This window comes from Danio rerio, chromosome 2 (genome assembly GCF_052040795.2).
Source record: "Danio rerio strain M-AB ecotype USA chromosome 2, GRCz13ab, whole genome shotgun sequence".
Taxonomy (NCBI): Eukaryota; Metazoa; Chordata; class Actinopteri; order Cypriniformes; family Danionidae; genus Danio; species Danio rerio.
Window position 1 is genome coordinate 8,593,791 of NC_141022.1, and position 24,348 is coordinate 8,618,138.

Sequence of the window (24,348 nt, forward strand, 5' to 3'; positions counted from 1 at the left end):
ATTGCTCAGAGGGGATAATAATATTGACCTTAAAGTGGTTTAAAAATAAAATAAAAACTTTCATTCTAGCCAAAATAAGACTTATAAGAAAGGACATTATAGGAAATACTGTGAAAAATTGTCTGTTAAACATACTTTTTCTACTTCGACTGCATATCAAAAATAGGCTTTGTCAGTTTGACGACTTTTCAGCCTTTCTTTTACCGCATGCCCTGCCAAAATTGATTTGAGCGTCTATATTTCAGCAGAAGCATCTGTCTTGTCCTGTAAATCAAAAGCACAGTTGACCTGTGTGTATCGTGGCGTGTTTTCTGCTCACCCTGAGTGTGTACTGGTGAGCACTTTAAGGCTGGCGGCGTTGCGGAGGAGCTTGTCGAGAGTGCTGACGATCTGTCCGAAACGCGGCCTCATGTTGCGCTCCTTCACCCAGCACTCCAGCATCAGCTGGTGCAGAACCGCGGGGCAGTCCATGGGTGGAGGCAGCCTGTAGTCCTGCTCCACTGCGTTCATCACCTACAGCATCAACACACATACACAGACACCAATTACACTGTCCTTTCACATTAGCAAAAACTCAACGCTGTGAAGAGTTTTATTAGGCACACTGTATTTCTGTATGCGGCTGAAGTGTTACAATGGTTAAAACGTAATAAAGATTAATAGTGTCGAAAAATCCTTCTGAGAATAAAACCTACTGCATAGTGCTTGTTATAAAATCACTGAATGGAGATAAAAGAGTTCATGTTTTGAAACAGAAAATGATCAGGTGCGAAATGATGGATATTATGATGTCACATTTTAGCACATAATTAAAAACAATAGTGGAAAGACTACTGAAATGTCGTACTCAAGTAAAAGTACCATTACAGGGCCAAAAATGTAGCGCAAGTAGAGTAAAAGTATCTGTTGTAAATATTACTAAAGAATGAGTATAAGGTAGTGTTTTGGTAGCATTACAATGTGAAAGGCATGTGTGTGAAAACGTAACATTCTGTAGTGCATTTAGTTATCATTTAAGGCCACTTGACGATTTCTGTCATCAAACATCCTTTATATTCTCATCAATGTCATTGAGTGTAAAGATTTTGGACATCTACTTGGGCATGTTTCCAAATGGTTTGCTGCATTTATAAAGCACCCATGTCTTGAGATTGTTCACTAGGATGGGCTTTAGTTTCTATGTGCGATTTGATTGGACAGGAATCACAGGATTGGTTTTTCTACTCAGCCAATCACAATAGGCAAGAAAAAATAAAGTAGTGACTGCAGGTTGAGGGAAAATAGTGGAGTAAAAGTACAGATACAGCACTAAAATGTACTCAATTACTGTAATTTGAGTATTTGCAATTCATCACTTTACACTACTGAAATTAAAATAAAGGGGATTCGGAATTGTTTTTAGCTAACAAATGACTTCACATTTTGCATTTTTATAGTACTAAAAAATGTCATTGTCATTGCTGTTATACTTCTGCTATTAGTAATGTATTCAAATATATTTAGTATATTTGTACTATAGTAAATACTGTATTATACTAGCATTCATATATGCTGGTTTAAGTAAATGAAATAAAAAAACACAGTTCCAGATAATTAAATTGGAAAAAAATATTAATTACAATTTATAATAATGAAAATAATAATTATTGTTATTATAATTCTAATAATTATATTATTTATTCATTCATTTTCTTTTCGGCTAAGTCCCTTTTTATTCATTTTTGTATTAATTATTTTATGAACCGCCAACTTATCCAGCAGGTTTTACACAGCGGATACCCTTCCAGCCGCAACCCATCTCTGGGAAACAGCCACACACACTCATTTACAACCATACACTACGGACAATTTTGCCTACCCAATTCACCTGTCCCGCATGTTTTTGGACAGTGGGGGAAACCAGAGCACCCAGAGGAAACCCAAGCGAATGCAGGGAGAACACGCAAACTCCACACAGAAACGCCAACTGACCCAGCCAAGGCTCGAACCAGCTACTTTCTTGCTGTAAGGCGACAGCACTGCCTACTGCGCCACTGCATCACCTAATTATATCATTATTTATTGCAAATATTATTATTATATAGAACCCACCACTCAAATGTTATTTAACTGTTATTAATTTAAATGACTGTTTTATATTAAATAATATTAAAAAATGTACATATATTACGCAGTTACTGTTGTATCATGATGTATAGTTTTTATTATTATTATTATTTATTAATTTGAATTACGATGAACATGAAAATTAACACTAAGATTCAATGAAAAAGAACAACTAATATATATATATATACTGTACTGAACACTTAACCACTCAGAAAACATATTTCTAATGATGCTGTTGACTTAAAATTGTCACCAGATGTTGGTAACAACCATATATATAAATATATATGGTCCCACTTTATATTAAGTGGCCTTAACTAATAAGTACTTACACAGGAATTAATAGTTTGTTACAATGTACTTATTGTGTAAATACATGTATTTACGGTGTACTTATGCTTGATTAAATACCAGTATGTAATTACATCTTTAATTAACTTTTGTAATTACATTTGTAAATACATTGTTGACCATCCCTTACACCTTATGCCCCCCCTTAAACCTACCCATACCACAAAACCTGTTCATAACCCAACCTCTATCCCAACTCAAAAGCACCACAAGTGTTCTCAAATACATCATAAACACAGTAAGTACATTGTATTTATTTTTTAAAGGAAGTACATAGTAGTTAAGGACACTTAATATAAAGTGGGACCATATATATATATATATATATATATATATATATATATATATATATATATATATATATATATATATATATATATATATATATATTTTTTTTTTTTTTTTTTTTCCAAAGTTAAGTATCATATTCATCCTAATTTAAATTAATAAGAAATAATAATAAAGTCAAAATGTGTATTGAAAAATACAAATATATTTATAGTAACTTACACTATTAGGACATTTATTATTGTATTCTCTATATTATTTACTATATTGTCATTATTATTATTATTTATTATCTATACAATAACAATATTTTGGATCCAAATTTTGGCTGCACAATATATCATTTCAGCTTCGATATCGCAATGTGATCATTTACAATAGTCACATTGCAGAATATGCAATGTTAAATTTAGATTATATTTTGCAAGTGTTTTAGAAGCCTGTAACTTATTTAAATCAGTTTTGAGGCTTGTGACTTTAAATCAGTTTAAATGGTGTTGTTTATAATTAAAAAAAAATAATAATTAATTTTATTGAATTGTTTATTAAATGAAGACTATGCAGTATGATTTTACATTTAATTATTCAGTTTCCATATACTTGAATACAGTTTAACTCCTCGGAAAACAATGAAACACTGTTTATTTAATTAGTATGTTTTTATTTATTGAATTTGTCTATGCTTGTAGATTGTTTTGCACATTTTATGCCAATGTAGGCCTATACAGAATCATCTTTTTCTTTAATATTTCTTTCTTATCATTTAGAACTGAAATGTGACGCAAACATGATTTGACGAAAGCATAAGAAGCTGACGTACGTCTTGATTACTCATGTCCCAGTACGGCCGCTCTCCGAATGACATCACTTCCCACATCACAATGCCATAGCTCCACACGTCGCTGGCAGAGGTGAACTTCCTGAAGGCGATAGCTTCGGGAGCCGTCCAGCGAATCGGAATCTTCCCACCCTACAATACAACACATGAAGAAACCGTTACATCTAAAACACGCACACACACACACATTAACACCACTGGAGTCTGTGGATGCCTAATTAGAGAGTAGACCCAGCTCCAGCTCATTAATCTGAGATGAAAAGCAGTTTGCAAAACACACACAGATATGACCTGCTGACCATCATATACCGACCAACACTCTTTTTTACATCACACATTTAGGGTTCTCTTTTAATGATCTAGGTGCAAAGAGTAAAAGGCATGGCGCAAAAGCATTAGGGGCGTGTCCGAATACACTTTTGCTATTTTAAGGATGGGAAAATACGCTCTGCGTGGGGTGCATGGTCTAATAGGGTTGTGTTTATTCTCCTAATGAGTTATGGGTGTGTTTTGTGCATAACGTGCATTAAACCAATCAGAGTCTCATCTCCCATTTCCTTTAAGAGTCAGTTGCATCACACCGTGGCTCATTTGCTATTTACATGGGGAACGTTGTAAGTGGAAAAACTGAATGGACAAACTGAACGCTTCACTAGCGAGAAAACAATTAAACAGACCATCTGCAGCGAGAGGATAAAGAATGAGCCTTCTCCATTCGCCCTCTTTACTTTCTCTTTACTTTACTTTTACTCTTTGCTCCTTTACTTTCGTGGATAATGAAACGTGGTTTTAAGCACTTCACTGAAGACATCCAGTGGTGGACAGAATACTGAAATATCACTCAAGTAAAAGTACCATTAAAAATACCATTGTAAATATTACGCAAAGTATGAGTAAAAAGTAGCCCTTTTAATTGTACTTTAGAGTTGTGAGTAGTAAATATTATGTTGTAAAAAGCTGATGCGTTTACTTGTAATTTGGGAATGTGTTTAAACGTAACATTCTGTAGTGCATTTAGTTATTGCCCAGCAGGCACACAATGTTATAAGACGGTAGTATTAGGTTAGATTTAGGTTGTGACGTCAGGTGACCAAAATTCAACATCTAGCCAGCATCTAAGGACAACGTTATTTTGATGTCCAATAATGATGTTGATATTAGGTTGATTTTAGGTCGTTAGAAAGTAACCAAAGCCCAATGTAGAGCCAACATCTTAAACCAACATCCTATTTACGTCAAATACTGACATTTATTTATCATGTATGGCAACTAAAATGCAACGTCTGATAGACTACACAGTGGTAACATCAGCACAATGTCAAGCTCTAACATCATTAGACATTGATATTTGGTTGGTTTTGGGTTAGCTGTTGGATATTGACATTGGCCTGACTTTGAGTTCTCAACCCAATTTTCATTTTCAAATAAAATGCAACGACGTTGGGGTACAACATCGAAAAAGCTGCATAAATTATAAAAAAATTTATTTGTTTGTATGCTTCAGCCTTATATATTATATTTATTTTCTGTTGTGTTTTTTATTTTATTTTATTTTTTTAAGTCAGGCTTCTACTTGTTTTTTTTTATTGCTTACAGATGAAAAGATTGAATAGCCAGAAATCAGAACTGGCTTTTTTCATTTATTTATTATTTATTAAGTGGCTATAGTAAGACCAGCAGGGGGCGCTCAATGTATGGTCTGTGTGGCTCCTAACTCTCCAGTACATTGCTGGGGAATCTATACTTCATCATCTTTCAGATGGGAAATTAAATCGAGGTCTTGACTTACTGTGGCCGTTTAAAATCCCAGGATGACCTTCGAAAAAGAGTAGGGGTTAAACCCCAGCATCCTGGCCAAATTTGTCCACTGGCCTCTGTCCATCGTGGCTTTATCAATAATTGGCTTCATCACTCTGTCTTCACTCAACCAATAAGCTGGTGTCTGGCACAATGTGGCTGTCGTCATATCATCCAGATGGATGCTGCACACTGGTGGTGGATGAGGAAATTCACCCCCAAAATGTGTAAAGCACTTTGAGTGTTCAGAAAAGCGCTATATAAATGTAGGAATTATTATTATTTTTAATAATATTATTATTTATTTATTTTTATTTTTGTGTTTGTGTGTGTGTGTGTGTGTGTGTGTGTGTGTGTGTGTTTGTGTGTGTGTGTGTGTGTGTTTGTTTTATTTGGCCGATCCCTATTCTGGACCTGCATACAAATTGCAAACAACAATTTCATGCTTCAAAGTGTATAAACAGACCCCAGAGGGACTTAATACAAAGATAACAGACAACTAATGTAACAAATATTGACCTTTGTTTTCATAAATTAATATATGTTAACTGCATTAAAACATTTAGTGCGAAAAACCTCTGGAAGTTTTAATTTTAGCTCATGTTTATGCTTTTGGAGCCTAAAGAGATATAACCAGATCCGATCATGTGATAGAAAATCGGGCTCGAACACCCATTTTCAGACTCGCTCAGAATCGGATGTAACCTCCTGATCAGGACTCAAATGTATATTTGTATATGTGTAAATATATATTCTCATTATTTTTAACACATCTATAGTTATGCAGTGGCACAGAGTTAGACCTTTTTTGACTTCACACAGAAACAGCAAAGACAGTGGCATAGTAGAACGCAGAATCAGCTTGAAGCGGAAAGCGCGAGTATGTCTGTGGTCTAGAGATATTATAAAGTTGATGATGACAACATTGGCATATCGAACTGTGAAACATGTAAACTTGGGACTGCCTGCCGGGTATTTTAAGTTGAAGTTACTTTGAGGTAACATCCTGGATCTGACTATTTGCTCTTCTTTATTCTTTTTTTAATGTATTATAGAAGCATCGGATTGGGTTTTTGGTATCGGTAGAAACTCAAAATCAAATGACACACACACACACACACACACACACACACACACACATACACACAAACAAAAGGTAAAAATCTGTCATCATTTACACATCCTCCACTGTATTCAAGTTCCAGTTTCTTTAATGTGTTGTACACAAAGGATGATATTCTGAAGAATGCTAAGTAAAAAAAAAAACAGCCATTAACTTCCATCCCTGCTAAAAAATCCAGCTTAAACCAGCCTAGGCTTTTTGGCTGGTTTTAGCTGGTCGACCAGGCTGGTTTTAGAGGGGTTTTGGCCACTTCCAGGCTGGTTTCCAGCCATTTCCAGCCTGGCCTTAGCTGGTCAGGCTGGAAAATGACCAGCTAAATCCAACTAAAACCAGCTTGACCAGCCTGGTTTAAGCTGGACATAGCTGGTTTTGGCTGGGCTCCAAGCCTGCAAGGCTTGTCAAGCTGGTTTTAGCTGGTCATCTCCCAGCCTAACCAGCTAAGACCAGGCTGGAAATGGCTGGAAACCAACCTAGAAGTGGCCAAAACCCCTCTAAAACCAGCCTGGTCGACCAGCTAAAACCAGCCAACAAGCCTAAGCTGGTTTAAGTTGGATTTTTCAGCAGGGATAGTATTTTTTGTTCCTACTTTCAATGTCAGTGGCTGTTTTTCTCCAACATTCTTCAAAATATCTTTTTTTTGTTTCAACAAAAGAAAGAAAACACCTTGAGTTTGAGTAAATAATAAGGAAATCTTTATTTTTAGCTGAACTACTCCTTTAATGTGTTTCAAAAAGTCCAAATAAAATGAGCAGGCTATATGCTAACTTCATCTGTGAAAAAGCTAAAGCTAACTAAAGTAAGAATAAGCATCTATCTTACTAAATATATCTGAAAAACTCAGTGGAAAAAGCTTAGTACTTCTGATGCTAAAATAAACAACATTTAACGCTGAAACCAACAACGTGAACGAATAGGCTAATCAATACACTAATCCAAACAAAGTACTAGCTAAACGAGCAAGCTAGCTATAAATCTTCACTCCCAACTAGCATCGACAGAAATGTTTACTCAACATTTTTAGCCAGAAGAGATGATGTAGATGCTGAAGTGAAAGGAGCTGTATGAGATTCTAGTCAGTCAGTTCCCTTATTTGTAGCCTATCATGTCGGCTACAGTGAACAAGCCTTCACGTACTGTACTCTACTGACTACATCCATATGTTTGCTGCAGACAGAGATACTGTAGAGACAGGCTTCTGCACATATCACGGCTGCCATCTGTACTCTCCATTCTGATGGTCAAGGCTGTTCTTATCAATTCGTAATGCTCACCGTAGCTGTGAAGCAAAGATATCGCTGCACTTCTCTTTGGCACTTTAATAAAATGTTCTCTGAATTTTCCTCAAAGCTAATAGAAATGGAGTTTTTCACAAGGTCTTTTTGGGTATTATGCTAACAAAGGCAGTAAATACCAACTTGGTTTTCAGACTTGACGCATATGTGAGGTGTTCATTTTATTGTATAACCCTACTGAAAAAAACAGCCTAAACCAGCCTAGGCTGGTTGGCTGGTTTTAGCTGGTCGACCAGGCTGGTTTTAGAGGGGTTTTGGCCATTTCCAGGCTGGTTTTCAGTCATTTCCAGCCTGGTCTTAGCAGGTCAGGCTGGGAGATGACCAGCTAAAACCAGCTTGACCAGCCTAGCCAGGCTGGGAGCCCAGCCAAAACCAGCTATGTCCAGCTTAAACCAGGCTGGTCAAGCTGGTTTTAGCTGGATCTAGCTGGTCATTTTCCAGCCTGACCAGCTAAGACCAGGCTGGAAATGGCTGGAAACAAAAATCCTTTAAAACCAGCCTGGTCAACCAGCTAAAACCAGCCAACCAGCCTAGGCTGGTTTAAGCTGGATTTTTCAGCAGGCATACTGTATATGTGATAACACTTTAGTTCAGGTCACAATTCATGCTATTAGCTACTGGCTAATTAGCAGTCTATTATTATAATTAGTGCTGTCAAATGATTCATCACATCAAGATGTACATTTATGTATACATGTATGAACACACACAAACACACACACACACACACAACAAAAGACATACATTTTTATTTAAATTATTTCATTCATTCATTTTCCTTCGGCTTAATCCTTTTATTCATCAGGGGCCGCCACAGCGGAATGAACCACCAACTTATCCAGCATATGTTTTACACAGCGGAAGCCCTTCCAGCTGCAACCAAGCCGCCCTAAGCAAGTAGTTAATAGTTAGAATTAGTCACCCAAACCAAAGTATGAATAACTGGTCGAATACAAATTCTTCAGTGCATAGATTACAGAGCCATCTATGTTAGCTTAGATGATAATGCGTATCATTAGTATCTTAATGGCTGATCATCATAATATCAATAGGCAATCTCACGGTACTCTGACAAAAGCCATGATATTGAACGATTGCGCTGCGCTGCTGAATCAAATCCAATATTTCTTTCTTTCGTGTTTTGCTTCTAGGATGTCGCACTTTCTTGCCAAACACGATGTGCATTTCATTGCATTTTTGCTTTTGAGACTCCCATCATACATTACTCACTGCCCTTGAGCAAAGATAGATATTTGATCAATTGCCCACCAATTTTCTTCATTTCAAGGTCATAATTATGGCCAGTCAGATGAAAAAAAAAATGTTTAAAAAAATCCAAATATTTGCTGCTTCATTAAATGTTGACATGCACATAATATATATATATATATATATATATATATATATATATATATATATATATATATATATATATATATATATATATATATATATATATATATATATATATATATATATATATATATATTACGTGTAATAACAATGGAATGACACAAGAAGAAAGTACTGAACTACTGAAATACATTTAATACTTTATATAAACGGCTTTTTTTTTTGGTGATGACAGCTTAAAGAATTCACATGCATTGTTCAGATGTGTGTTTTGTACAGACTTTAACAGAGTGTACAAATCTTGATGTTCTGTGGGTCTCGTCTATCAAATCTGAGCTTTAATATGCATTTTCTATTGGGTTTAGATCAGGTGATTGACTGGGCCATTCTTCAGCTTGATTTTCTTTCTCTGAAACCATTTGAGAGTTTCCTTGGCTGTGTTTTGGATCATTATCTTGTTGAAACGTCCACTCTGGTTTCATCTTCATCGTCCTGCTAGCAGCTAATATTCATTTACACTTAGTAAGGTCAGATGGTTGTTGAATAAATACTGAGAGATTTTAGCTGCTGTCTGGGGTTTCAACACCTCCCTTTCTTCATGTGATCAATACTTTTTTTCCCTGCGTCATTTACTTTTATTATGCATAACTTAATTTGTAAACTAATTAGATTTGTTTTCACTGCATATATGAATTTCTTTGGTTGTTACCAACATCTGTTGAAAATATCAAGTCAAAAGCACCATTAGAAATATGTTTTCTGAGAAAAATGGTCAGATCAGTACAAACTATCTTCTACAATTTAAAGAGAAACCCAGCCAACACATCTTGTTTTGAAGTCCTTCAGGTAATAAAATGTTATTTACATGTGTCAAACCCCTCCAACCCCCCCTGTAATTTGCACCCAAATTATTAACTATTAATAAGCATAAAACTTATTTTTTGTTCGAAGCAAAAGTCATAAGTAATAGCTAATATTGTGAATTGGTCACCAAATTAAAGTGTGACTTGCTTTTTAAAAAAAATCATGTCAATTAAAGGGATAGTTAATCCAAAAATAAAAAGAATCTGCCATTATTTACTCATCTTTGACTTGTTCCAAACATGTTTGAGTTTTTTTTTAAACATTTGTTTAAGAATACCATTTAAGAAGATTAAAAATGGTAACCACTGCCTTCCGATATTTTGTTCTAGCTTTTCCAAATATAGAAGTCAATGGTTACCAGTTTTCAACATTCTTCAAAATACCTTCTTTTTTATTCAATCAAAATACAAAAAAAAAAAACATTTAAACAAATGTGAAACAAGTATAAGGGCAGTACATGATTTTAGGGTGAACTACCCATTTAAATGTATTGTTAAAAAAAAATTTTCAAAGCAAAGAGGCAAAAATAAGCTACTGTAATGGGCATTTCAGAAATTGTTGGAACAAAAATATATGTATTATTAAATGTGACATCTGTACTCACCAATGAGCTGGTATAGGTGGGGTCTGATGAGTTGTCATCTAAAAAGCGGGAGAGGCCAAAATCGGACACTTTGCACACCAGGTTGCTGTTGACAAGCACGTTTCTGGCAGCCAGGTCACGATGGACGTAGTTCATGTCGGACAGATACTTCATGCCAGCTGCGATCCCCCTCAACATGCCCACCAGCTGCGTTACAGTAAACCTGCCATCGTTCAGCTATGGAGAAACAGAACAATAAAAGAGGGAGAGTGACATTAGCAGATGTAAACACGACACTACAACGGTTCTGCTTCTTCTAATCAGCCTGACTTTGACGGTGCGTTCGGACTAATTCTGTTCACAGCAGCTCATAATCTTCTTCAGAGGATCGGGATGCCAATGCTATGAAGAAGTGTCTCCACAAAACTCCACAAAAGCTAATCCTTATGGAGGAATTTCCTCCGCAATAGGGCTGAATACTTGAAAGCGTAATTCAATTACACACTTTGCAAAGAATATCAAAGCCACATGTTTTCATTTTTCATATTCTGAATAGAGAAAGACTGAAGCAGTTGTGGAGAAAAGTGGTGGATTGAAAACGAAAATGGGAACATAAATTGCAAACAACCAACTTATTGTAATGTTTTTGTACATACCGCAAATTAAATAAGCTTATTAACATCCTTTTTTTGTTGGCTGTGCACCCAATAAAAATGCGACTAATTAGAAAACACAACCTATATTTAAAATAAATAAATGGTTCACATGCAAGACAAATATTTTTTGGTGTTTTACAGACTTTTGGAAATTAAAATATAATAGTATATCCTGTATATATATATTTTTTTTCAGGCAAAAATGTAAACGCGTGTGATCACACCAGTGTGATTAGATCGTTTATTGGATCTCGTAATCAGTTTCTAAGTTAAAATCTGCTTTCCAATGATCGATGATGTTCACAATTTATATCCCAATTTATTGGTTTTGTCAAACAAATAATGTTTATTTTAGGATTCAGACCTTTAAACACACAAATGTACCAGAAAAAATATACCATTTATAGTTTGTAAAACACACGCTGATGTCTATGGAGTCAGAATTTGTTATTATTTTTTAAGCCTAATCAGACAATTTGCTCTATTTACATCAGTTAAACACAATTTAGCTTACTAGAATGTTCCCAGCAGGCACTAGACATCACACAGACATCAAACTGACATTTTTAATTTTGGTTGACGTCAGAATCCAATGTCAGTGTCAGGTCAGACACCAATGTTAAGATGTTGGATTTTGGTTAGTTAATGACAAAACCTAATATCAACCAAAGATCAACATTACTGTTGTTAGACTTTTAACGTTGTATGGACGTTATATCATGACTGAATTATTTAGCTGAAGTCATAAACTGAAGTCATCGGGCTATGGTGTGCCACGTGATAAACTTGACGTGCCGCCATGGAAACTTTACAGGTGACCTATTATGCCCCTTTTTACAAGAAGTAAAATAAAACTCTAATGTCCTTAGAGTGTGTGTGTGTGAAGTTTCAGCTCGAAATACCCCACAAATAGTTTTGTATAACAGTTTTAGGTTTTGATCCTTATTGTGCCATTTTAATGACTGTCGCTTTAAATTCAAATGAGATTATGCTCCCAGACCTATTTTAAATAGAGGGCGGAGCTAGAAATGCCTTTAAGTTAGCACAGCAGCAGGTTCAAAATGGCTGCTTCTCATTCAGGGCTTTCTAATGAGGGTAAGATTGGTCACAATGGGTGGGACTTTCCCCTCTGACAACGTACAAATGGAGAATGTCAATCAAAGTGTTTGTGCAGACTGTTTTTGCATTTTTTTTTACCATTATTGGCTACCTACATCCACACAACTGTATACGTTATTTTTGAACAAGGGGTCCACTTTAAAGCGATATGTCGCATTAAAAACCACATACAGGGGGCTCAGCAGGAGTATTTAAAACATATTTTAAACATGAAAGAGTTAAACTTTACATTGAAAAGAAATGTTCAAAATTATAAAGATTTGTTTTTGTGCAAATAAATGCTTTTGAAATTTTAAAGCTTCAAAGGATCCTGACAAAAAATTCCACAACAACTATTTTAAACATTAACGGCATTATTATTTTAGAAGGGTTTCGGAAGTACCATCTGACAATGAACGTTAGCTTTGTATCACAGTATTTAATTACATTCAGGCCTTGTAAGCAAAACACCAGATCCTAACAACCTACAATGTGACAAGATTCCATTCATTTAAACATAAGCCACTGCACTCCCAACGGAATGGGTTATAAACTAATTAATACACATTTAATCTAATTAACTTTAATAAAAGTTGTTGCAATGAATCACAGTAACGACTTACGTCATTTTAAAACCGTTTGCTAATTATTTTCAAGATCTGTGGTGAACTATCTGCTGCAGCTTTCAGTAGTATGGCACTAAATGTCTTGCAAAATGGTGTTAAAACTCACATCAGTAGCATTTACCACTGATCAAAGCACATAATCAGTACCTGAGGTGATCATTGTCATTGTAGTTTATGCTGTTGTTTTGAAGCGACATTGTGGAAATTTAAACTGTTTCTAAAATAGAAAATTTGAGCAGTTCCACCACGGATGGTTAGGACGAACTCCTTTTAACATTGTAAAGATGTTCTTTTCTTCACGTTGCATGTAGTTAGAACGTGGTGTGAGAAACTGGATGTAAAAATGAAATGCTACAGCCCAGGTTCTAGTGCTGAAAAGACCTCTAAGAGAAAATTCACAAGTCTGCTGTTCACAAATAGCACATGCTTCATGCTAAGCCCTGAAGCAAAAGGACATCATCATCACGTCTGTAGCCATTCTCACTTGGTTTCTCTCCAATGACGATAAACATTCTGGTACGAGATTTTGATGTTGATGTTTTTTCTTCTTCTTCTAAAGTTGAAGATGAATCATGCCAAAGCTTGCTCTTCTAGATATTTTTAGAAGCGTGTTTGTGTGTTTGTGTGGAAAACGAGCGCGCTTGTGTCCCTGGCTGGACTTTGTGTGAGCACAAGCTGTGCTGTAGGAAGATCAGGGGCTGCTTGGGTGGGTTTTTAAGCTGTGTCATTTACAGGCGGGGTGAGACCACCTCATCTCTGAAAGCCTGTTTACACCTGCTAATAGCATGCTGTTTGGGCAGCCAGATCACAAGTTGACAGGAGAGATGATTCCTACTGTATATACAAATAAAATTTAAAGAAATATATGAAACTGATATACAAGTTCGTATTTCGTCAGCTTGGATTTTTAAGGTTCTATTTGCGTTCTGAATGATTTTATTATATATTGAGCTTCAAAGTTTTTGCATTCCATATAGCAAACAGTATGTGCGTAATATTTGTTTTTTAAAATAAAAAGTCTTAAAATGTGGTGAGGCAGTGGCGCAGTATGTAGTGCTGTCGCCTCACAGCAAGAAGGTCGCTGGGTCGCTGGTTTGAACCTCGGCTCAGTTGACGTTTCTGTGTGGAGTTTGCATGTTCTCCCTGCCTTCGCGTGGGTTTCCTTCAGGTGCATCGGTTTCCCCCACAGTCCAAAGACATGTGGTACAGGTGAATTGGGTAGGCTAAAATGTGTGTGAATGTGTGTGTGGATGTTTCCCAGAGAAGGGCTACAGCTGGAAGGGCATCCGCTGCGTAAAAAAACTTGCTGAAAAAGTTTGTGGTTCATTCCACTGTGGCGACCCCAGACTAATAAAGGGACTAAGCCGACAAGAAAACAAATGAATGAATGAGTCTTAAAATGTAAACAACTTATAAAAAACATCCCATAATGTTGATAAGTTGTCATTTAATAAGAATATGACTATAACTCAATTTTGACAAAAATGTCAGATAGAACCTTATCATTCTAAAGTGACGATTTGCATTTTACATACAAAATATGTCATATATGTAACATATATTTCAAAATATAGCAAAAAAGGCTGTTTATTAGAATTATTGGAATTGCAAATGTGTACATATGTTCAAATAATATATATATATTTATATATATAGATAGATAGATAGATAGATAGATAGATAGATAGATAGATAGATAGATAGATAGATAGATAGATAGATAGATAGATAGATAGATAGATAGATAGATAGATAGATAGATAGATAGATAGATAGATAGATAGATAGATAGATAGATAGATAGATAGATAGATTAGATTAGATTATTGCCGGCCGTTTATTTTTTTCCCCAGTTTCTGTTTAATGGAGGGAAGATTGTTTCAGCACATTTCTAAGCATAATAGTTTTAAAAACCTAATTCTAATAACTGATTTATTTTATCTTTGTCATGATGACATTAAATAATATTTGACTAGATATTTTTCAAGACACTTCTGTACAGCTTAAAGTGACATTTAAAGGCTTAACTAGGTTAATAAGGTGAACTAGGCAGGTTAGGGTAATTAGGCAAGTTATTCTATTCACCTTATTCTCTGCCGACATGCGGGCGCAGCTATTTGAATCTTTTTGACACGAGACTTCCGGTCTCATTCACTTCCATTCATTTTTAGACATTAAAAACTGCTCGTTGTTTGATGTTGCAAACTGATATTTCCTTGTTATATTATTCTACTTGGTCTGTATAGTCATGCAAACATTTGGTTGTAGAGCAAGTAGTTTGACCGTTTTTTGCCGTTTATTATTCCTAGTCATTTCTCCCATAGGCGACTGAATCGGAAGTTCAGGGACAATCGCGAAAACAGGCCCACTTCCGCATTTTAGAATAAGGTCAACAACGATGGTTTGTTCTGTAGACTATCAAAAAAAAATTAGCTTGAATGTTTTTTAAAAAATTAAAAACTGCTTTTATTTTAGCCGAAATAAAACAAATAAGACTTTCTCCAGAAGAAAACACATTATCAGACATACTGTGAAAATATCCTTGCTCTGTTAAACATCATTTGGGAAATATTTGAAAAAGAATAAAAAATTAAAAAGGGGGCTAATAATTCTGACTTCAACTGTATGTAATTTGCATATATTGCCATATATCAAATTTCTTACATGGTTTCTCAGATAAAGATACTCTTAACAGCTAAAATTCATCTTTGTCATCAGCACTAACAGCAACACTGTCTATTTTTGTCACAAAAAACAGCTTTGACCTTCTACAATTTACATTTATTCATTGTAATATTGTACCTACTCCAAAAACGTGTTGCTCTTTTGTTGAAACTGATTGCTTCTATTGTCTGAATGATCAGCTCCAGTAACGTTAGTAAACAGCTAAAGCATTCATCTGCTTGATTCAACACTTGACCTTCTAATACTAACAATCTCTTGATTTATACATAAGAAAAAAACACATTGCTCTGAATGTTTAATACTAACACTTACCTAACACCGGTTTAGTGGCTAAATAGTGTAAAATGTTTAGTGTCTGTTTAGCTCTCCTGTGAAATGTTCATTCTTTTTCAAATACCTCCCAAGTGCTGTTTAATGGAGACAAGTTTTTAGTTTTAATAACTAATTTCTTTTGTCTTTGCCGTGATGACGGTACTGTATGTATTAATATAATTAATTCTTTTGCAATTATTCAGCTTAAAGTGCAATTTAAAGGCTTAACAAGGTTAATTAGGTTAATTAGGCGAGTCATTAGGCAATAGGGGTTCGTTCTGTAGCCAAGCATGGCTAATAATACTTAGCTTAAAATCATTAGAAACTGCTTTTATTCCAGCCAAATGAAAAGAAATAACACTTTCTCCAGAAAAAAAATAAAGAAAATAATGGTAAATACTCTCTCCTCAAGCACTCACTCAGTGCAGGCACATTTTGGCTGCATTAAGCAGTTTGTTGTTACTATGATTACGGCCCACCTCAGTCTATTCTGTTCCTAGAATTTACAGCATCTCTTTCACAGTTAAAGCTGCTAACTCGCATGCTTCAGGTTATAGCAGCTAAAAATTCCAGCTTATGAATGCTTGAGAAAGCCAACATACTGTTAAACTACATGAACATATTTCGTACTACAACCACCAAACTAACTGTATTCAGTTGCTATATTTTATTTAACTGATCCAACTTATAGCTGTCCAAAAACTGACCCGGAAGAGTTTCATTTTAAGTTGATCCAGAACTGGTTTATACACCTGCGTTGAGCGATTTCCAGTAGCCACGGCATCTGCCTTCCGTGTAGCCGTGCATCTATACTTCTGCATGCTGTTCGTGTTGCTCTGCAATAACCCATCCATAGTTTATCTACGAACCTGAGTTGTCTATCATCAATGATCAATGATCTATGCTAAGCTAAGCTAAAGGCGCTCCTGACACAACTGTAGATCAGCTGAATGGATTTAATAATGGTAAAACTCAACTCTTTAACTATAGGGCAGTAGCAAATGTGCTTATTCTGTGTAAAGTGGAGTGTCCCTTTAATACATGCCATCAACACCTCATGCAATGTTTACATTAACGTCCGTAGATGGGGAGTAGCAAGTTTTCTGTGGATTTTTGAATGGATTTAACCACAGATATTTACATTAGATGTCGTCTACGCTGTTGTTGTCTATTGGAAGGTATGCATCAACAGAGACGCCATTTTAGTACAGAGTAGCGATCCTTTGAAATAAATGTGGGACCAAGAAACTGAACCTAAACCGGCACACTCAGAAGAACCATAATATTAATATTAAATCTTAAAAAAGGGGTAAACTATGTGCCCTTTAAATTACGAAAATGATAATTTTACATCACTTTTCTATATTGATGGATAAGTGACCGCACAGGCGTTGTGATTGTGTGCATGGAAATGTAATATCCTCCCTCCACGTTTTTATTATTCAATTGAATCTAATCCGTGTCCTGAAACACACCCCCTCTTCTGCATCCACTTCTAATTCTAATAGCGATTAGTTTGTGAATGAATCTTCATTTTGAACGACTCGCATGAACCATCAATATTCCTGCATCTCAATATGGATATCCACCTTTCTGATCTAAATCTGAATAACATTTGTAATATTCAACAATTTCGGGTGGACAGTATGCACATTGAGGCAGAGGCACTGTTATGCTATCAGGCACCTTTATTAGTTACTTCAAAAACTAGCTGTTACTTCACTTAGCCGACAATAAGTTTCTCACATGGCAGCGTCTTGTTGTCATATTTCATTTATATTGTTTGCTGATTTTATTCAACAAAACTAGCATAAGCCTGGTATTGAGTGTGAGTTGGTGCTACTTTGCCTTATGGTCTGTATTATCATCAATAACTTTACTTGTTGAGCACAAAAGTTCGTAACATACAAAAATGTAAAAAAACGAAATCTTACCTAGGTAATGTTCTGCCTTTATGCTTTGTTTTCTTTTTTTGCTCATTACTACACCCGTACGCAGAGCTAAAGTCCAGCACCTTCACATTGGCTTTAGCCTTGACTAGCGTGGATGAATGACTCTTGTCCTAGGAGCACTGCACAAATATGGCAGCAGTATTGACGCAGGGTCTGTATGCGATATCTAGTGTATATATCTATGGGATTTAACAACCAAAAAAAGCTAGCGGATGTTAGGCATTTTTAAATACTCTGGAAGACTCTATTTAGACCTGTATTTAGCACTGTTCACTTGTAATCGGATAGACAGAAATACATTTTAATATTGTGTGTAAACAGGCACTGACGGTCTGCGTGGATTGGAATAGGGTCAGGGGTTCAAACTGTTTATCAAGAGTTACAGTAGAAACTCAGCTGAAGGATTATATGAGGCCTTTCCGCAGATTATTTAGGTATTTTAAGAGTTTGAAAAGCCATATGTTGACTCTAGTTAAAGGTGAAGCATGAATCTCTGTAAAGAACTATGAATAAGTGTTTAATGCAGAGGGGTTATCAAATTTCACTGTCAGTGTGTAGACTCGAGACTGCCCACAGATGTGGGTTTTAAGTTAATGTGACGTATTTCAGATTGAAACAGAATATTCGATGAGAGAGAAAGAGAGAGAAAAAACCTATGGGGAATGGATTCGAACAAGTTATTAAATTTTGATGAAAGATTATGAAGCCAAATCTTTTTTTCTTCTTCTTCTTGGGACCAGGGGTGTGACTAGGCGAAGCCCTGAATATTTTCAAAGCTGCACATGTTACTTTAAACTTTTAAACTTTAAGCTTAAAAAAAGACTGATTTTCTATCATTCTTTTAATGTATGCACCATCTATGCTGCAAGTAGGTACTGCACCTGAAAATACTGTAGAATAGTATCTCCAAGATGTAATGGAGTATACAACATTGAATAATTGAAGATTGAATATTATAAAACTCTTACTCTTTTGTTTAAATTAATTGTTTAATTTGTACCTATTTAATTACTGTAGCTACAACAATGAAATAAACTGTTTTTTGTTTTGTTTTTGAGCCGCTTACAGCAATAATGAAACCACCGGTACAAGAGAGAATATCAAGAATAAATGTGAATTTGTTTCCAGGTGTATACTGGATGATTACTGTCATCACATATTATTATGAATGAATTAAAGTTTGACTGAGATACAGCTGTGAAAAGAACTCCTATACTACTGTATTATGAAATTGGTTATTATTAGTGATCTATTATGGGGCACCTATGATGCAAAATCACCTTTAGGAAACTGTTTGGAATGATTAAAAACAATAAGTCTCTTTGTTTATTGTTATTTCCTGACATTAAAATAGGCTCCAGATCCCAGTGATTTTGAGTCCCACCGCAATGTGATGTAGGAGTTTTCCCATCCACTGAATTGAGAGATGCGTATTAACTTGTGTCTGTATTGATGCATGTAATTATGTCCACAGAACAGGATTTGCAAAGAAACTGGGATTAAAAGATCTGTTCCACCTCTCAGTGATCAGCTGCACCTCAAGAATGAGTTTTACAAGTTTAGAATGTTCTTAAAACAAAGAATGTTTGTAATAAAGACAGTAAAATCGCTTCATAATTCAGAACCATACACGTGGGAATAGTAGGCAAGGAGAACCAGCTCATTTGCATTTAAAGACACCGGCTTCAGAGACAGCTACACTTTTCTCTGAGCCCAAATTTGCTAGATGTCTTCACTGCAGCCTGCAGCTTGATGATGTAAGTCAGGGGTGTCAAACTCAATTCCTGGAGGGCCGAAGCCCTGCACAGTTTAGTTCCAACCCTGCTCCAACACACTTACCTGTAGGTTTCAAACAAGCCTGAAGGACTCAATTAGTTTGATCAGGTGTGTTTGATTAGGGTTGGAACTAAACTGTGCAGAGCTGCGGCCCTTTTGGAACTGAGTTTGACACCTGTGATGTAAGTGATTGTCGACTATGTAGCGGACCCTGTACCGCCCATTAAGGAAACACTCATACTACTGTGACGGTTGGGTTTAGGGTAGGGGGAGGTGTAGGCAATCGTCAACTACATAGCAGACCTTGTACCACCCACTAAGGTAACACTTATGCTACTGTGACGGTTGGGTTTAGGGTAGGGGGAGGTGTAGACAATCGTCAATTATGTAGCGGACCTAGTACCGGCCACTAAGATAGTGCCTATGCTACTGTGATGGTTAGGTTGGGGGGTGTAGGTGATCGTCAACTGCTTAGTGGACTTTGTACCGCCCACTAAATAACACTCATGCTACTGTGACGGTTGAGTTTACGGCAGGGGGAGGTGTACCTGATAGTCAACTATGTAGCGGACCTTGTACCGCCCACTAAGTTAACGCTCATGATACTGTGACGGTTGGGTTTAGGGTAGGGAGAGGTGTAGGTGATCGTTAACTATGTAGCGGACCTTTTACCGCTCACTAAGGTTACACTCATGCTACTGTGATGGTTGGGTTTAGGGTAGGGGGAGGTGTAGGCAATCGTCAACTACATAGCAAATGTTGTACCGCCCACTAAGGTAACACTTATGCTACTGTGACGGTTGGGTTTAGGGTAGGGGGAGGTGTAGACAATCATCAATTATGTAGCGGACCTAGTACCGGCCACTAAGATAGTGCCTATGCTACTGTGATGGTTAGGTTGGGGGGGTGTAGGTGATCGTCAACTGCATAGTGGACTTTGTACCGCCCACTAAATAACACTCATGCTACTGTGACGGTTGAGTTTACGGTAGGGGGAGGTGTACCTGATAGTCAACTATGTAGCGGACCTTGTACCACCCACTAAGTTAACGCTCATGATACTGTGACGGTTGGGTTTAGGGTAGGGAGAGGTGTAGGTGATCGTTAACTATGTAGCGGACCTTTTAATTCTCACTAAGGTTACACTCATGCTACTGTGATGGTTGGGTTTAGGGTAGGGGGAGGTGTAGGCGATCGTTAACTACGTAGTGAACCTTGTACCGCTCACTAAGGTAGCGCCCATGCTACTGAGACAGTTGGGTTTAGGGTAGGGGGTGCAGGCGATCGACAACAACGTAGCGGACTTTATACCACCCAAAAAGGTAGAACGCATGCAACTGTGACGGTTGGGTTTAGGGTAGGGGGAGATGTAGGCGGTCGTCAACTATGTAGCGGACCTGGTCAACTACGTTATCAAGCTGTAGGCTGCAGCAAGGACTGTGTCCAAATTTTGCTTATTCTGCATTGTATAACAATATTCTGATGGGTATTTTGAGCTGAAACTTTACAGACACATTCTGGACAACAAAGATTTATCTTACATCTAGTAAAATGAGTGAACTAGAAGGCCTTTAAAATATTGTTTAAAAAAACGTGTTGAAAAAAACCATCTCGGTGAAACAGCACCTGAATTTTGCTATTTACAGTACTATTTATGCAACTAGTCACATATTACTATTTACCATTTATGTGCTTTCTGCTTCATTGATGTTTATATAGAAATGAAATGTGTGTAAAAACACTGCGCTTATTTAGTTTAGTCACGATGAAAAATGATATTTCATACGAATTAGCCATTTCTTTTGTTTAAACAATGTACCTGTGGGCAATTTTAACCGGGGTAAAAATTAGTTAATCTGGATAATTTAGTCAGGCCACACTAATGATGTGTAAAACACCATTGGGCTCCATTGCAGCTCTCTACACAATAAGGCCAGGAATGTGTTTTAGAAACTTAATAAGTGCAGCTAATGCAATACGCGCTCAATATGATCTCAGTCTTACTCTGAGGAATGAATCGAGTGCTCCGTTCTCCATGAACTCTGTGACAATGAGGACGGGACAACTCCTGGTCAGGACGCCCTCCAGATGGATAACGTTAGGGTGGTCAAACTGGCCCATGATGCTAGCCTCACTGAGAAAGTCCCGCCTCTGGTGCTCGGTGTAGCCGGCCTTCAGCGTCTTGATGGCCACGGTTGTTTCCTTTCTGCCAGCCTGTTTGAGTCGACCCCGACAAACCTCCCCGAACTCTCCTGAATGAGGGGAACAGAGGAGGAAAAGGGGGGAAGGGGGAGTGGGGGAGGGGCGTGAGGATTATTGGTTTGAGCTCAGGATCAAAAATCATTCGAGGGAAGAGATGATGGTGAAAGAAACGAATGCTCAGGGTCTGAATAAGCAGGGGACTGATGGAGAGAGGGGGTGAGAGAGGAGTTTAGGGACACATTGCGGAGAAGGAGGAGACAGGAATTTAAGGCCTGTGGGAGTTTTAGGTCTGCTTTCTAGAAGTGGTAGTTGGGAGTGAGGAGGAGGGATGTGATTCAGATCATAAAACAACAGGAGTGTTCAAGCACGAGCACGGGGATCGACAAAAACATAAATGAATAAGCACAGAACAGCAAGCAGCATGCATATGGTTAGTTACAGAATAAACTCTCTCATGAACATGAGCTATATACCAACAAATGTTTAATATTATTGGTGTGTTTTTAAAATCAGGGTTTTAAGAACATTTATATCAATACTAATTTTAAATCGAGCCCCATAATTCACACCCCCAGCATATATAGCACTATTAACGTCCTTCCAGTACTTAACATTTCACTTACACTCAATGTTTACATTAGCATGTCATAGTCAAGGTTATAATACTTTTGGATTTTTCATTAGTTCTAGTTTTTATTTCGTTTTGGCTTTTTGTTTTCAAATTCAGTTAGTTTTAATTTGTTTTTTTGTAGATTTACAAGTTTTTATTAGTTTCTCTATTTTAAGGGTGCTTTCACACCTACACTTTTGTTTCGGAACGTGTCTCGTTTGCCCAGTTAGCGCGGTTCGTTTGGCATATGTAAACAGGGCAATCGCAGTCTGTTTCGCGTCAAAGTAATCGCTCCGAGATCGCTTGAATGAGGTGAGAATGAACCCTGGAGCGGTTCGATTGCAGTGAGAAAGCGATCCGATCCGATCGCGGGTTATATCAGTGTTTTATGGATATGTAATAGGCTTACGGCTATATGAAGAGAGAATTATGAGTATGGCGGGAAGTTACGCGAGTCACCGGATGCCCACAAACGAGTGATGATCTCCGGGTAATCTCCCGTCTCCCTCCCGGTCCTCAAATAGGCATCGTCGCGCACCCTTCTCACCCCTCCCCACCGCATCTTTCCTCAGACAAGTCGCACGCGCACACCCTGTCAATCACAACCAAACCACCACCTCTCCTGACAGCTTAGCGGGACGCTGCAAAATAAACCCTGATACTCTGACCAATGTAAGGAGAGTTTACTCGCACGTGACTTGTTTTAGCTCTTTTGGTCCGATTAGAAACTTTGCAGTGTGAAAGCGAACCGCGCCAAGAGCAAAGAGCAACAATGTAACAATTGTAATCTCTGTTTCTGAACAAATGAATGGATTCACAGGTGTGAAAGCACCCTAAATTAGCTTAGTTTTAGTTTAGTTTTTATTACTTTCAGTATTAGTTGCAACCTAACTGAAGCATAACTCACTCATTTAAACTCCATAACGATTTTCTGTTATGAAATCAACTTAATATTCGCCAGATCCTCTCATTTAAGCCCCTCACGGTGCAGAACCCGCGCTGCAGTTGTTCAAGTTTAGTTCAGACAAAGCAGGCTGTCAGGTACTGTTGTGTTTGGTTCACCTGTTGAATCACGCATTTACAGTATTATTAGTTCACCGCTTCTCAAATCTGATCTCTGTGTACTGTTCTAATAAATGAATAACTCTGGAAATTGGTTTATATCAACTCAGAGTGCGGGTATTAGGCATGTTAAAACATAGGTAGTTTGTGGATAAGTGCTTACTGAAGATGGGAATCATTTCAAATGATTCAGTTCAATTTGGTGAGCTAGTTCAACCAGTTCACTTAGAAGATCCGGTTAAAAATGACAATTTGTTCACGATCAGGATTACAAGTAAGGAAATAAAACCCATTATTGCGCACAAATGTATTAAATTAATACCTATATAAGTATAAATACTTATATAAGTCTTTCCTTGGGTATTTAATGAATATTTACTTGCATATTTAATATTTAATGCTGTCACTGTGTTTTTTTTATGTCTAGCCATTATTTTTGCCGTGTGAGCAACAGCAAGGATGCCTGGAGGAGGACCGGCTTGATCTGGCCAATGGCATCAGGATGACAGATTCTGATGTGCCGTACGAGTCAAACACCTGGCAGCGCGAAGTAAATAGATTTACTTCTAAAAGGCAAACAGCAGGCTTGTTAAATACATTTACAAAGACGAAAATGAAGAATGTTTTTGCTGTATTTCAGTTATGTATGTACACAATACAGTTTCAGTTCTAGTTTTATAAAAAAAAAAAACTTGTTTTCTTTTTTTTTTAGTTAACAGCATTTTTTTTTTTATTTTACTTTTAGTTTTTTCGTTAACTATAATAACCTAG

The 24,348-nt window shown here is 36.8% G+C and overlaps 1 protein-coding gene across 4 annotated transcripts in view; it reads right to left on the reverse strand.

The window, feature by feature from the left end:
• ephb3a (eph receptor B3a) overlaps positions 1-24,348 on the reverse strand; it is a 93,592-nt gene that overhangs the window by 10,970 nt on the left and 58,274 nt on the right. For 2 of the 4 annotated variants that reach the window (XM_087238781.1, NM_131097.2), the window contains 4 exon segments: positions 21,708-21,955; positions 10,620-10,835; positions 3,569-3,718; positions 320-513 (listed from right to left, as the gene is read on the reverse strand). In XM_087238781.1, coding sequence (XP_087094907.1) covers positions 320-513; positions 3,569-3,718; positions 10,620-10,835; positions 21,708-21,955 — 808 coding nt within the window. 4 annotated transcript variants of the gene reach the window in all.